This window comes from Thermobia domestica, chromosome 16 (genome assembly GCF_964235325.1).
Source record: "Thermobia domestica chromosome 16, izTheDome1.hap1.1, whole genome shotgun sequence".
Classification (NCBI taxonomy): Eukaryota; Metazoa; Arthropoda; class Insecta; order Zygentoma; family Lepismatidae; genus Thermobia; species Thermobia domestica.
The window spans coordinates 105,217,577-105,231,819 of NC_137469.1; the positions used below are offsets into that span (position 1 = coordinate 105,217,577).

Below are 14,243 nucleotides of genomic sequence, written 5' to 3' on the forward strand. Positions count from 1 at the left end.
TAGGCCTTTCTTTTTTTCCCACGCTGTCGAGACGATTTTCACATTTCCTTTCATTTGCCCACTTATCTTCTCTTATTGATCTCACATCATTCGTGTACAAAGTAGCTGATTAAACCCATTAAATCATAATCCTTTCTTACTATCTTTAATTTTCTTCATTTCCTATTTTAGAGCTACGTTGAAATGTATTAGATATTAAAAACACTAGCAATAAAAGAATGTGATAGACACTATTGATGTACTAAAAAATCAAAAGGATAGGTGCCTCACTTGTTGCCGGTATGGTGTAGTCGAACAGACTGAGGTATTAGGCTGACGATCGTAAGGTGAAACTCATTAGGGGTTTGAGTGTTTCTAAGGCTAGCCGCACACTAATCAAAGGACAGGACAGCCAAGCCAAGCTTAGATGCAATTCAAGCAGGAAACTGCGAAAAATGGAACAAAGCCTTGAATCGCATACTTATCCACATAGGTGCTAAACAAAGAGGTTCGCGTCTCTGAAGAGCATGAACGTTTCTAAGGCTAGCCGTACATTAATCCGATCACAGTATAGCCAAGCCAAATTGAGACGCAATTAAAGGAGGAACCTATGAACAATGGAACAAAGTTCGAACTGCATACCTACCCAGGTATGTGCTAAACAAAGGACTTTCTAAAGTTGAGAGATATGGTCAACACAATCAGATATCTCTCCGAATCCTTTCGTTCCTCTCTCTATCTATCTATCTCGGGTTTGCTATTCTGCCCTCTAGTCAATATGCGGCTAGCCAAACTTCTCGGCATTCTGTCTTCGTGTTACTGTCGGCTCTGGTAGTGATGAAAAGTGGAATTAAAAGGAAATTAAGAGTCAGAATGAATTTTTAAAAATGGCAGATTCCTTACCTTTAGTGAGAATGGCTCCTGGCTTGATCCAAGGCCACGAATATTTGTGGTGGACGACATCGTTTCTAGGAGTTCTTTCTTTTCCTTTCCCAATCGATCAATTCTTTCATAATCCTTTACTTTCATGAATCATCCGTCTCCCTTACACTAACGAGAGTACATATGAGACATTAAATTAAAGATATCATTGATTATAATTGAAATAATAATAAAAAGTAATAACTTTCAGTGTTTTCGTAAAAACGAAACTGGGAACGTGATAAACAAAAGTTAAAAAAAAAACATCATTAGAGATAAACATGGATTTCCAGAAATACATGATATCGCAAAAACCACTGAAATTATCCGGGGAGCATTCTAGAGTGACTCTCATATAGATACATCTACTCTCAAGAAGAACATCGAAGAACCCAACAATGAAAGAAGATGCTATAGACCCTCGCATTGAATATCTGAAAGGCACTAATATAGCTCCTAAATTTCACTATCGTGAAGCTTAAACAAGCTCTTTTCTGCTGAAAAAGAAAAGTTTTGTTAAGATCAACTCTCACTTTCTAATCGTATTTAAAAATATATACCTAGGAATCCTTGGACCCAAAGATAATATCTCTACTATTGATTTTTCCTTCTCTTTTTGCTCCATTATTGTATATAGCTCTTTGCTAAGCTCCTTCAACTTTTTAAAATTTTAGTTTATAAATTAAAAGCAGTGATGAATACCAAAAGTTTTGAAAGTGAGTTAGGTAGCGGGTGTAAAACGTGATTACATGAATTAGTAATTGCTTTCAAGACCTTTTGTATGTTGTATGAAATTTGGGTACCAACAAGCTTGACGTCGTAAGCTAGGCATCGAAATTAGTGATTTATAAGAAAACGTTTGGAAGCGGTTTATTACGTTAATAGTATCTTCTAAAGATTACCTGGGCCACTTTCTACATTTTAAGGAGTTTATTTTTTACCGAAACTCTTTTATATATGTACTCTGTCTTTCTGTGTGTGTGTCCGTTCGGAAAACAGAAAATCGCATGAAGTAGTTGATGGATCGCTATCAACTGAGGACCGTTTTAACAAAACTCAACAAACGCCACTTTTTTCCAAATACGTTTTTAAACGGATTCTGGTACTTTAATATGAGCCTCACACAATGGCTAACAGAAAATACGATGAAACTAAATATTTTCTGTTGCAAAAGGCGCCTGAATATAGCAAATTTTCACAAAATTCAATATCTCCATTTTCAAGATTCTACAATTATCTCGATCTCTCAAGATTATTTCCCAATACGTGGGCATAGCTTTATGCCTCTTGACAGGGTTTTGGCCTTATTGAAAAAAGAACTAAGAAAACACGAAATAATCTCTCTTCCCTCAGAATATTATGACATTTTGTGAAAGTTTGAGAAGGTTAAATTTTGGGGTAAAGACTGTTATAATTACAATATGAAATCAAACTCAAAACGTTTAATGAAAACCAAATTGCATTTTAAGATATCTGAAGCAAGAGTACTGCATTACGTAAGAAGACCTGAGATCAGAGCTCAATGCCTTTTCAAAATATTTGCTTTGCTTTACCGATAGATATTGAGGCGCTTAATCCTCAAAAGAGAAGTACTTCAATAATGTTTGAAGCACAACTTCTATCAGTGAATTATGTAAACAAAAATAAAGCTAATGACGTGAAGAAGTTGATGTCTTATTTTGACAATGATTCAGAGGAAAGTAGAGTTCTATTTGAAAGTTGTACAAAATAATGCTAGTGATACTGAAGACGAAATTCTGTATTAGGAACCTTTACATTAAAGAGGACTGTTCCTGATTGTTTTCAAACAACATTAAAAATCCTAACATTGTATTATGTACTATTGCTTTAGTTGTCATTTCAATCTATGGCTATGAGCTTCATAATAGGTTTAAGATGTGAGAAACAGATTTTGTTTCTGTGGAAAGTTTTTAGTTTCTTAGTTTTACGTTCCACGGATATGCGGGTTAGGCTAAAGGAGTGTGGAAATTTATGTTCGTGTGTTAACTTAACCCTTTATTTAGTACTGTTGCACTGAAGCAACAATGCATTCTGCTTACTGTAGTAGCAATACATAAGACCTATTTCATGGCGATGTTGCTTTGAAATAAACATCCTGTATTTTGTAACCAAAATACAAAAATACTTTAACAATTACGAAATTATGATCAGGAAGACATGGTTCAACCATAAAAGCAAACTAAATATTTTAATGGTAATGCTGTCAATGCTTGACAATTAAAGGTTTAAAACAAAACTACAAATTTACTAATACACCGTTAACTTCTTATTCTGATATTATCTACAAAATGTAATATACTGCAGACTCCACTGAGTTTAAATGTTTTGAATGTATATTTAAAACACCTGACTTAGTAAAAATAAAGAAGAAACATGCATGAACAAGTGGATATGTTGAGTTTTGTAAAAAAAAAAAAAAATGTAATTTCTTTTTCCTCAATAAAGGCCGTTACAGGGGCGGATCCAGGGGGGCGATTGCCCCCCTCAGAAGAGGAATTTTTTCTTATTTTATATTTGGTCTAGGAATTAATTCGTGCGGTTGGTACGCACACATTGAAGCTGTAGTACAAACACAAAATACATAAATACCTTAAGAAAAATATTGTCCATCGCTAGCCACCACTTTCGCCCATCTGTCAGGCAATGTACGGATTCCGTTGCGAAAGAAGTCCTCATCCTTGGAAGCGATCCAGTCAGAGACCCATGTTTCGATATCTTCTGAAGAAGTAAACCGCTGTCCAATCAAATCGTTGTTCATGCAATCGAACAAGTAGTAGTCCGAAGGAGCAACGTCTGGTGAATACGGCGGGTGGGGTAAAACTTCCCATCCGACATTTTCTAAATAGGTTTTGACCGGTTTTGCGACATGTGGGCGAGCGTTATCATGTTGAACAATAAGTTTATCATGTCTGTTCTCCCATTCTGGTCGTGTTCTGGCCAGAGCTTGCTTCAAACGCATTAATTGTCGTCGATAACGTTCTCCATTCATAGTTTCACCCGGTTGCAGCAGCTCATAGTACACCACACCTTTCATATCCCACCATATGCACAGCATAACCTTTGCACAGTGAATATCTCGTTTTGGTTGTGATGGACCTGGTTCACCTGGTTTCACCCAGGCCTTTTTTCGTTTAGGGTTCTCGTAATGGATCCACTTCTCATTACCCGTAATAATTCGATGCAGAAACCCCTTTCTGCTCTGTCGTTGAAGCAGCAATTCGCAAATGGTTTTTCGTCTTTCAACGTCTCTGTCTTTCAATTCATGTGGAACCCAATGTGACATCTTTTGAATCATTCCCATGGCTTTCAAGCGTTTGGAGACTGTTGTTTGATCAACGCCTAATGCTGCTACAAGTTGTTCCTGCGTTTGACACGAATCCTGCTCGAGCAATGCTGTCAATTCTTCGTCTTGAAATTTTTTTGGCTGTCCAGCTCGCTCTTGGTCTGCCAAGCCGAAATCACCGTGCAAACCACTTCTAAACCGTGCAAACCACTTCTGACACGTTCGCTCAGCTAGAGCATGGTCACCATACACTTCCACCAAAATACGATGACTTTCAGTCGCACTTTTCTGCATGTTAAAGTAATGCAGCAGGACACCCCGCGAAAACACTTTATCAGGCACAAATTGCGCCATGTTCACTTAACTACAAACTGGTGTTGTTGACGCTTTAATCCACTGCCCTATACTACGAACGATACGCGATGACAGGGGTTTGCAACACATGTGTGGATACACGGAACTGTGGGACGCTCCGTTCGTTGCGCCATCTCTTGTCCACCCGCACGAATTAATTCCTAGACCAAATATATAAATAAAACCCATCCCAGAGTTTGGAGCTATTAAAAGTAGCTCAAAGTAGCAGTATTACACCCCCCCAGAAGTTCGTCCTGGATCCGCTCCTGGGCCGTTAGCGATGAACTTCAATTATTCCTTCATCAATACCTATCTACGTATATGGATGACCAATATTATTTTTTTTATAAATCTTTTGAATCAACGATATTCAGTGCAACTTTTTTCTTTTTTCTTTTTTTTAAAAAAACTCTTTTGTAAAATTTTGTAAATGGCGTTTGTTGAGTTTTGTTAAAACGGTCCTCAATTTTGGCCAGAATGTAGGTCAAAAGTTTTGAATCTAGTTGTTTCATGAAGTAATATTCAAACATAAAGTGATAGAAATAAGCCCTTTTTAGTTTTAACGTTGAACACTATAGACCAAACATAGTAATAGATAACAAGAAGCGGTTTCCTGCAAGAATACTCCTCATTTCTATCCTTAACTCTCTACTAAAACCGGAAATGATAGGAATCCTTTACAACTTCCGGTTTCAATATTGATCTACATAAAGCAAGAATGAAATGAGATAGCGGGAAGCGTTTTTTCAAAAGTCGATTTACTGTTCTGATAATATATACACAATCTTCTCCCTTAACCCTATATTAAAAGAGGAAGTGGCAGCAATCAACCATTTCCGGTTTTAATATGGTTGTTATAGAGTGAAAAGGGCGGAAGATATCGAGAAACGGTTTTCTGAAATCAATTAAACGTCTCAAAATAATATCTCATCTTCACTTTAACTTCTTTCCTAAAACCGGAAGTGGTAGAAATCTACTTTAATCGCTGATTTCAATAATTAACTGAAAAAAAATCACGTCCTAAAACCAAGCTCCTTCATGTGGTGTACACATGACACTATTAGTTGTTTATGTTACTCGTTGTCTTTAAGTCATTAGCTTAAATTCAAAAAGTTGGCTAATCAACTTACTGAAGAGTCTTAAACTTGCATTTTGTTAAAATATGTCTGCCTCAGAATTTCAAGACAATTTCATGACATAAGCGTCAACTGTTGAATTTTGAAACTGAAAACTAATTTAAACAGTATCTAATTAGTATGTACTGGAAACATTTTCTTATGAACTATATATACACATTACTATCTCTTAAAGGTACGAATTATACCCATCTGTGGATGGCCAATGGGCAGGGTATGAAAATGGAACTTGGCGTGGTCTCCTTGGAATGGTGAACCGCAATGAAAGTGACGTAGCTATTGCACCTCTTACAGCAACATTTCAGCGCAGCCAAGCAGTACACTTTACATATCCCATTGTTATTACAAGGTATTTTATTGCTTTTAATTTAACATAAGAACCACTTTTGTTAAAGTAATTAAGACTTAATATAACATAAACTGAATAATTATATACTAGTATAGTCCACGATATAAATTTTGCCTTGTTTAGAAATTTATATCTTTTGAATTACTTGTAAGATCAGTTTTGTTATTATACTCAGCTGCTATAAATGATTCATTCATTTCCAAAAGACTGTATTTTCAAAAGTATTACATGTTCAAACATAAGAACACATGAAAATAACCTCAATCTCACCAAGTTCTCTGCACCGTCTATAAATGTATTATATGTGCCCCTTGTTATATAACTTGCATGTTTGAACGGCTATGATAGGCGAACATCTTGCATATTCTAACACACAAAAGCTCTTTTCGTGTTTTACCTCCATTTTGGACAGGTACTAAACTCGTGTTGTCACCTAGTGCCACTTGGAATACACAATACAAACATGAAGAATTTGCGGTTATTTTCATATATGAGTTAATTTTGAGCTTAACACTCCTTTCAGCAGCGAGGCTGTATGAGATGGGACCTACTGATTAACGTACAATCCGAACCACATGAGCTCCAGCCGAGAATCGAACCCGGATCCCCCACGCCAAAAGCGCGTACGCTAACAGCTTAGCCACAAATGACCTTATTTTCTTATACAAATCTCATGTTTGTACGTATACTTTTGAAAGTACAACCTTCTGAAAAGAAATGAATCATTTATAGTAGCCCTGAATAGCCATAACTACGAAATGTTAGTATACTTGGTTGCTATTACAACAAATTTACATTGTTAGTTACTTACTTACCTACTTTTGAATTTTTCTTTTAAAAAAATCAATTGACAAAAAAGAATTTATCAATTGCTCGTACTTTTTACTCTATAGTTACAAATACAGGTAACTCCATAGCATAAATAATCTTATCTTCTCTTGTCCAAAGGAAAAGAGGGAATATACAGTTTAAAAGTGAATAGAATAGGCATTGATGCTGCAAAGGTTTGTACATTTTTCTACGTGCTTAACTCTTCTAAATTAGTGTATTCCAGCAACTATTGCTGACGCAGATGCGTGCGTAAATAAGTGGTTGCTTGAAGCGATTACACTTCTTAGTTGTCACTTGGAGAACCCCGGGCCACCGGTCAGTCTGATGTTTTCCCATTCAATGAAGCGGCCATGATCTATCTGCGACAAAAGGAAGAAAAATGGAGAAATTACGATCAAACTTTCATCGCATGACCACAATAGCATAACACTACAATAAACTAGGACGGAGGTCAGCATGAACAATGTAAGAAAGGTTATAGCTACATTGCGGATAATTCTTGACATACCCTCGTACATGGAAAGAAAAATCAAGCGCGTGTAGAAGGAAAATCCGTAGATTCCGGCTACAGGTGGATTTCCTGGCGCTGCTTCTCCTACTGCAGGAGAACTGTAATCTATGTTGTGATGCAGATTTTTTTATTGCGTTGGGGTCAGGTCTGATGCATATGTGCTACTTATCTTTGTATGCATACAAATTTTCTAGATTATGTACGTATTCAACTCTTTCCCCACATGTTTATTTCCAGTCAGAAGGAAAGTATAAATGAAATGAAATGAAATCCTTAAGTCTTACGTCCCACGCTTATGCCGGTTAGACTAAAGGAGACGGTGATGATGAGAGATGAGTGAAATGGTGGAATGAAGAAAGTGGGAGGAAACGGAAGAACCCCGAGAAAGCCCACGAACACGGTGTTTGTCCACCACAAAGTCCACATGGCGCGAACTGAGATCAAACCAGGGACCCCAAGCACCAAAGGTGAACGCTCTACCACTGAGCCACCGTGCCCCCAGAAAGAAAATATAGGTCGTACACAAAAATGTACACAACCAAATAATGTTAGTCAAAGTATATAACCAAGATTTTCTGTATCCTGCACGTGTGGACGAAGTACACGCATGATTTCCGTTTATTTGTGCAGATTAATCCTGGGTAAGCAACAAAACTTCAAGTAGCCTGGCACAGAAAATCTTGTGTATGATGCAGAACCCTGCTAAATTTCGTCTCTCCGAACTTTTAAGAATAAAAATCAGCTTTTTTCTCAATGCACTTGTTACCAGTAACTTAGGAACGAATTGAACAATGTAGGTGCAGTTTTCGTAATTAACTTAAAATATTTTTTATCGTTTCTATGTGTCAAAGATGAATACAGACAAATTCGGTCATTTATTATGCCGGAATTATGTACAGATCAAATACTACAAGTACTCAAAATATATTGCAGTCTACTGTTTATCTGGTGTTTAATTTTTAGCATTGAGTTATGTGAGACGTGAATCTACGTGGGCCCCTATCACATTTATTAAAACCAAGAATGAACATGTCCACTGGACGAAAGAGTAGAACGCTTACAATTTAAAACATATGGCCACTAGGCAGTTTATACTTGGAAAGGGAAAGATTATATTTATTTTAAAATAATATGTAAAATGTTTCTATTGTGTTACGAAAACTAAATTAAATATATGTACTCTTCTTTGTATTATGAACGCCAAAGATTTGAAGATTTTGCTAATGAAGAAGTTCAGAGCTCATTCCCCTGAGTACTTAAACATTATGCTCTTTCCATTGCTTCACTATAAAATTTTTTGCCAACTAATTAGAAATCGTTCTTGTTGTTATAGATTTAGAATTTATGTTCGCCGCCCAAGTAGCAAAGCCTCTGTCTGGTATTTTAGTCAACCGTTCTCTCCGTCTCTGTGGATTGGCCTTTCAATGGAAATTTTAATTCTTCCACCTCTCCTATACATTCTTCTCCGAGTGAGATGCCAACAACTAGAAACAACTGTACCGGACTTTCGGTACGATCTCCAAACGTGTTACTTATATGTGTTGGGAGCTTTCTGTATTCAAGGTAAGATTACTTCTTATGTACACGTCGCTTTCAAAGTTTAATAATAAATGTGGCAATCAGAAAAACAGTATTTTGAGTGTTTCTTTAAAAAATAGTCAAGAAAACAACACATCAAATGTTTAATATGAGGTGTTATCTATGCCACATAAAGAAATAAGGACCTCTAAAATTGATATGGATGAGAACTGTAAAGCAACAGTAATTATTTGTTTTAAATTTCTAATGTCAAGATTGATTTTGTAAATGAGGCTGCAGTTTAAAAATTCCAAATGGTTGAGTTACTTTTAAATGTTTGGAATCTAGAGAATCATTAAACGTTGTCAACATGGAAAGTAATGTTTAAGATTATCAAATTTTGGGATTTTAAAATTCGTAAGTAGACTAAAAATATAAATTTGTGTCTGACTTCCAGAAACCCAAACCAATGTGTCCCTTTCCTCAAACATTCAAACAAGTATGCTACTTTTTAAAATTTAAAAATTCAGAGTTGTACTTAAAGTTGGAAATTTGAGGATAATCTTGCAACATGTGATATTTTCAGAACGTTTTTAAAATAGAAATTACTGGATTTGAATCTATATAAATTAGTAATTTAGATTACTTTCTAAACAGAATTTCGAATTTTAGAACTGATTTTAAAGATGGTAAATGTTAAAGCATCTAACCTTTTTAACCTCCCTATTTTCATTACTATTAAAAATATTCTTCAAAATTTTAAATTGAAGGGATACTACATTGAAAAAGAATTTTGATGCTGAATTTTCGTAAAATAAAGTTTGGAAGATGATTTTTAACAACTTAATTGTGTCTCTGGTACCTGAAAACTATTAATTTACAAACTAACTCTTGTAAAGTCATGGTTTGAGAAGAATGCTAAAAAAATTTATTTACTTTCAAATTAAAATATTAAAAATATTTTGAACATTATAATTTTTGCTATGTTGTTTCTGAAATACGGAACATAATTTTGGTTTTCGTAATTTCTAATTAGGAAAAAAGTTTGGTAGTTCGGAGTTGTGTAGTTAACTCCAAGTAACTTCAAATTTTAAACAATCCTTTAAGAAGTTGGCACAGGAGACCAATTTTTAGAATTTTAAAATTTTCGATTTGATTCGTAAAATCTTGGTAATTTCAAATTGTGAAGGTATCTTGTGTTTCAGAAATATATTGAATTAGGTTATTTTTAATTCCTAATTCTAATATTTCAAATTGTGAAGTTGCTTTTCAAAACCTATATTTTTAGCCCTCTTAAATTATTGAAGTACTGTTAAATAGTCAAGTTATAGACATAATTCTAAATTCTGAGGTTGGTTTTGAACAATTTATTAGTTCGTTTCTAAATGTTTGCACTTGATTTTTGTCGTTTTGAATATGAAGCTTCTTTAAGTTAATTTCAAGTAATTAGGTTAATATCTGAACGCTTCAAGCTGATTGCCTAATTTTTGAAATTTTTAAATTTTGGAGCTCTTTTGAAAAATGTTAAATTATTTACTTGCAAAATTACGGATTGATTTTGGATATCCCACATTGCGAGACATTTTCTAAAAAATGTCAATGTTCGAAAATTTTTTCGTCAAAGTTTCCATATTATTTCGTAAGATTTGAATAACGATTATTGAACTTCGTCAATATTTATAATTTTTAAATCAAAATTGGATATTACTTGCAAGTGAATTAATTTTTTGTTTCTAGTTATTAGGTCAAAAATTGACAATTCTTTCTTGCCAAAGGTTGTTAAATAAGAAAGGTAAATAAATTAGATTTGATTTGAATTTCTATTTCTTATGTTAGAGCCTTTTTATTTTAAATGTGTCCCTGATAGCGCTGCTATCGACGTGTCTTTTACCTTACCCCCCGTGGAAGAGGAGGAACAAGTTGCTGTGACCGAGATCAGATAGTTGGATGTCGACAGGGTTGCCATAAATGAATTATGTCATGGGTTTCGATGTGCATTATCTTGTTATCCATTCTAAGTAGCTTACGATCTTCACTCGCTAAGACCAAACGATTAAATGACAAAGTGGCAACAAAGCCGAGGTCATTGACTTCTTTCCTCAAAGCAAAATGAACGTTTCCGAGAGCACACTTGAAATACAAAGGTTCTAGGTATATTGAGTGGTATATTTTCTACATTTATGTTTCCTCTTTCAGGTGCTCCGGACTCTCCATACGCTTGGTCAGGACGGATGATATTTTGGTTGGTGTTAGCGTCAGGTGCACTTGTTTATAACGCATATGCGGCTGCCTTAACGTCATTTTTGGCGGTTAAAACTTTGAAACTTCCCTTTTACAGTATTGAGGAATTAGTAGACTCAAAAGCTTTTCAGCTTGGAGTTTTAGGGAGCTCAGTTATATCTGAGTACTTTCAAGTAAGTCCAAAATTTATTTCTGAAGTAAATATATATTGAATTTTAAAGAAGAGTACGAAATGAAACGCCAAAATTAAATTATAGAATAGCATTCCTGATTAACATAGATAGTTGTAGCAATATATACTCATAGTTCTTTGCTTTCTGCAGAATATTGGAAAAGCATGCTGTGAGTTGTGCTGTGACAAAGAATCGATTCCCCAGGAATTATTTGTTGTTCTTTAGTTCCTGTAACGTTGTAAAATATACCTTATGTGAAGTTTTCGAGTTGACGCTTAAACTGACCACATTAACGTTTTCAATACTTGTAATCTTAGAAAGTATTTGAAATGTAATTTGCCGCCGTTTCCCTCGTTCTTCGAGTCTGAATGAGTATCTTGGTGACAATCGTCCGTTCTGAATAGATAAAATTCGGTTTCTGATCTTTAACCATCGCTTAACATGAGCACTACACGTTGGTAATCATAAAAAACTTTGTACTTTATGTTGCATGTATGACATGAATCCACAGAGAAGCAAAAACAAAATCAATTGTGCAGACAATAAACTATTGTTAAGGTACTTGAGTTCAAATTGAAGAAATGCAACGATATATTTGAAGAAATGCAACGATATATTATATTATAAAAGTAATTCAACTTAATTTTATTGACATCATCTTTTGTGTTTGTTAAGTTTTACTATCATGCAAAAGGTCTGAAAAGAAATTATGTCATGTAGTTTATTGACATTAATTATGATTCCTGGTTTTTGTTATGAAACAAGATACTGCAAGCTAGTATATTACATCAAAAGAATTTACATAACAAGACTGTTAAATAATTGTCACTAAATCAGCATTTTAATTTCAAAATTGTATCAGCGAATATTTGTAATATTGTAAAATCTTTGTACTCATCTTTTCCAGTAATTTCTTAGATTGGCAGAATTTAAATCATCTGGAATTTTGTGTCCCGAAAATTTTGAAGGTTTTGGTCAGCAGAATGTTCTTTCTCAACTGAGATTCCACGTGCTGGCTGAGGCCGTTGCCGTCTGGAAACTTGAGTTGAGTTGATTTTGAGTTAAACGTCCCGTTCAACAGCGAGGCTATATGAGACGTGGACCTACTGATTAACATGGAATCCGAACCACATGAGCTCCCGCCGGGAATCGAACCCGGGTCTCCCACGCCAAAGGCGCGTACGCTAACCGCTTAGCCACGGAGGAGCTCGTCGTCTGGAAACTTCTTTGAAAATCTGGAATCTCATGTTTTTTGATCGTACAAAATGTTTCGTTCAAAATTTAGGGGTAGTTTAGAAGAGAGTAGTAGAGAGGAACGAGATACGCGGACAGAGACGTCAATCGAGTCACCGAAGTAAAATCTCGGAGTAACTTCAGAGTATAGATAATCGTTAAACGAGTCACATCTTAGAAGTATTACGCGCCTTGCAGTATATGACTTGTAAATTATCAATACGATATTATTCGAGTTTGAATAGTGTTTGAAGGATTCAAGAAAGACCTTTATTGTTATGTGCTCTAATCATCAAACTTAATAATCTTTGAGGACATTTTATATCAGCCGAAGACAGAGCTGCGGATCAGGATATTTTTGACGGCAAGGAACCAGCGGCGCAATAGGTATGACATTCTTATTTTGGCCAAATTCCTTTATCATTATCCTTCACGAATTCCAGATAGCTAAACACGATCAATCTATATTTTTTGAAACCTCAATTTTGTACGAACCTGTTCCTAATAAATCAAATTAACATGAACACAAAGACTTTACTAATTTTCGTATCAGCTTTAATAATCATTACTCCAATTAAGTTTTGCTTGTAATTTATACAATTTCTGCTCAAGTTTTAGGAGCATATTTGAGAGAGAAATTACAGATATCTCTCTAGTTTGGTCTGGCTTTTACTCAGTTGCTACGATCCCCATACACAAATAGAACTGGAGTAAGCCATTCGAACGCTATCAAAGAAAAATATTGCAAGAGCTAGAATTGCGTCTCCATGCGAACCATAACGCCGGTTTGTTATTCCCTTCTACTCGTGCTGTTTGGGAGGAGGGAGACATTCTTCCTGATAAGCGCACAACGTGATATTATAAACATCGCAAAGCAGGGCACGTTCGAAAAATGGGCAGGTGCTATTGTTAAGAATATTGTGATGTGAAAATGTTACGTTACGTGTGCCCACGCTGTAAATAACAGTGTGTGTTGAACACACTTAAATGCCGATGGGGTCGATTAATCTTAGTCCAAACCAATAGTCAAAAGGAAAATGGAAATAATCGCAGATAATGTAAGTGTGCTGTATACGAGTAGATCCTAGTGTATGCTAGAGTGTAACTATATAGTGTGGATAGTGTAAATAGCAATTACGTTGTTCATTCCTTTTTTATACACTACTAGTCAATAATAGGCTTTCTTCGAAGACAGTGTGTGTTAGAGTGTAAAAGTGTGGATAGTAGAACTAGCTCTTAACGTTGTCATCCAAGATATGTGGATATAATACTGGTACGCAGAATGCCCTCAAAATCGAAGAGGGTGAAATTTGTACAGTACAGTAAACATTTGAAGAATGCGAAGCAAAGGAAACATATTTCCCGAACATGTGCAACGGGATGTGGAACGAAACAATTCGTGTGCCTTCGTTTTTACAAAGAGATTCCAAAGCAAGCCAAAACGACCGATGTCTACAATCTGACAGGCTTAAAGTCTGCCCAGGTCAATGCTCTGTTATTTACGTCAGAGACGAAATATGCAATACCCAAAACGGTGCTAGGACTGCTCTTGGTTAAACTGAGAACATGACAGTCCTTGGGAGTCATTGGAATTCTTTTCAGAATCACAAAGCAACAGTGCTCACGAGCAATTCACACAGCCATGAAAGTTCTAATGACTTGTTTTGTTCCCTTACGTCTCGGATTCAAATAT

At 35.4% G+C, this 14,243-nt stretch overlaps 1 protein-coding gene across 1 annotated transcript in view; it reads left to right on the forward strand.

Moving 5' to 3' along the window:
- LOC145672552 (putative glutamate receptor) overlaps positions 1-14,243 on the forward strand; it is a 41,167-nt gene that overhangs the window by 336 nt on the left and 26,588 nt on the right. Inside the window, exons 2-4 of the mRNA XM_081741710.1 lie at positions 5,870-6,043; positions 8,719-8,948; positions 11,100-11,317. Coding sequence (XP_081597836.1) covers positions 5,870-6,043; positions 8,719-8,948; positions 11,100-11,317 — 622 coding nt within the window. The remainder of the gene's footprint in view (positions 1-5,869; positions 6,044-8,718; positions 8,949-11,099; positions 11,318-14,243) is intronic.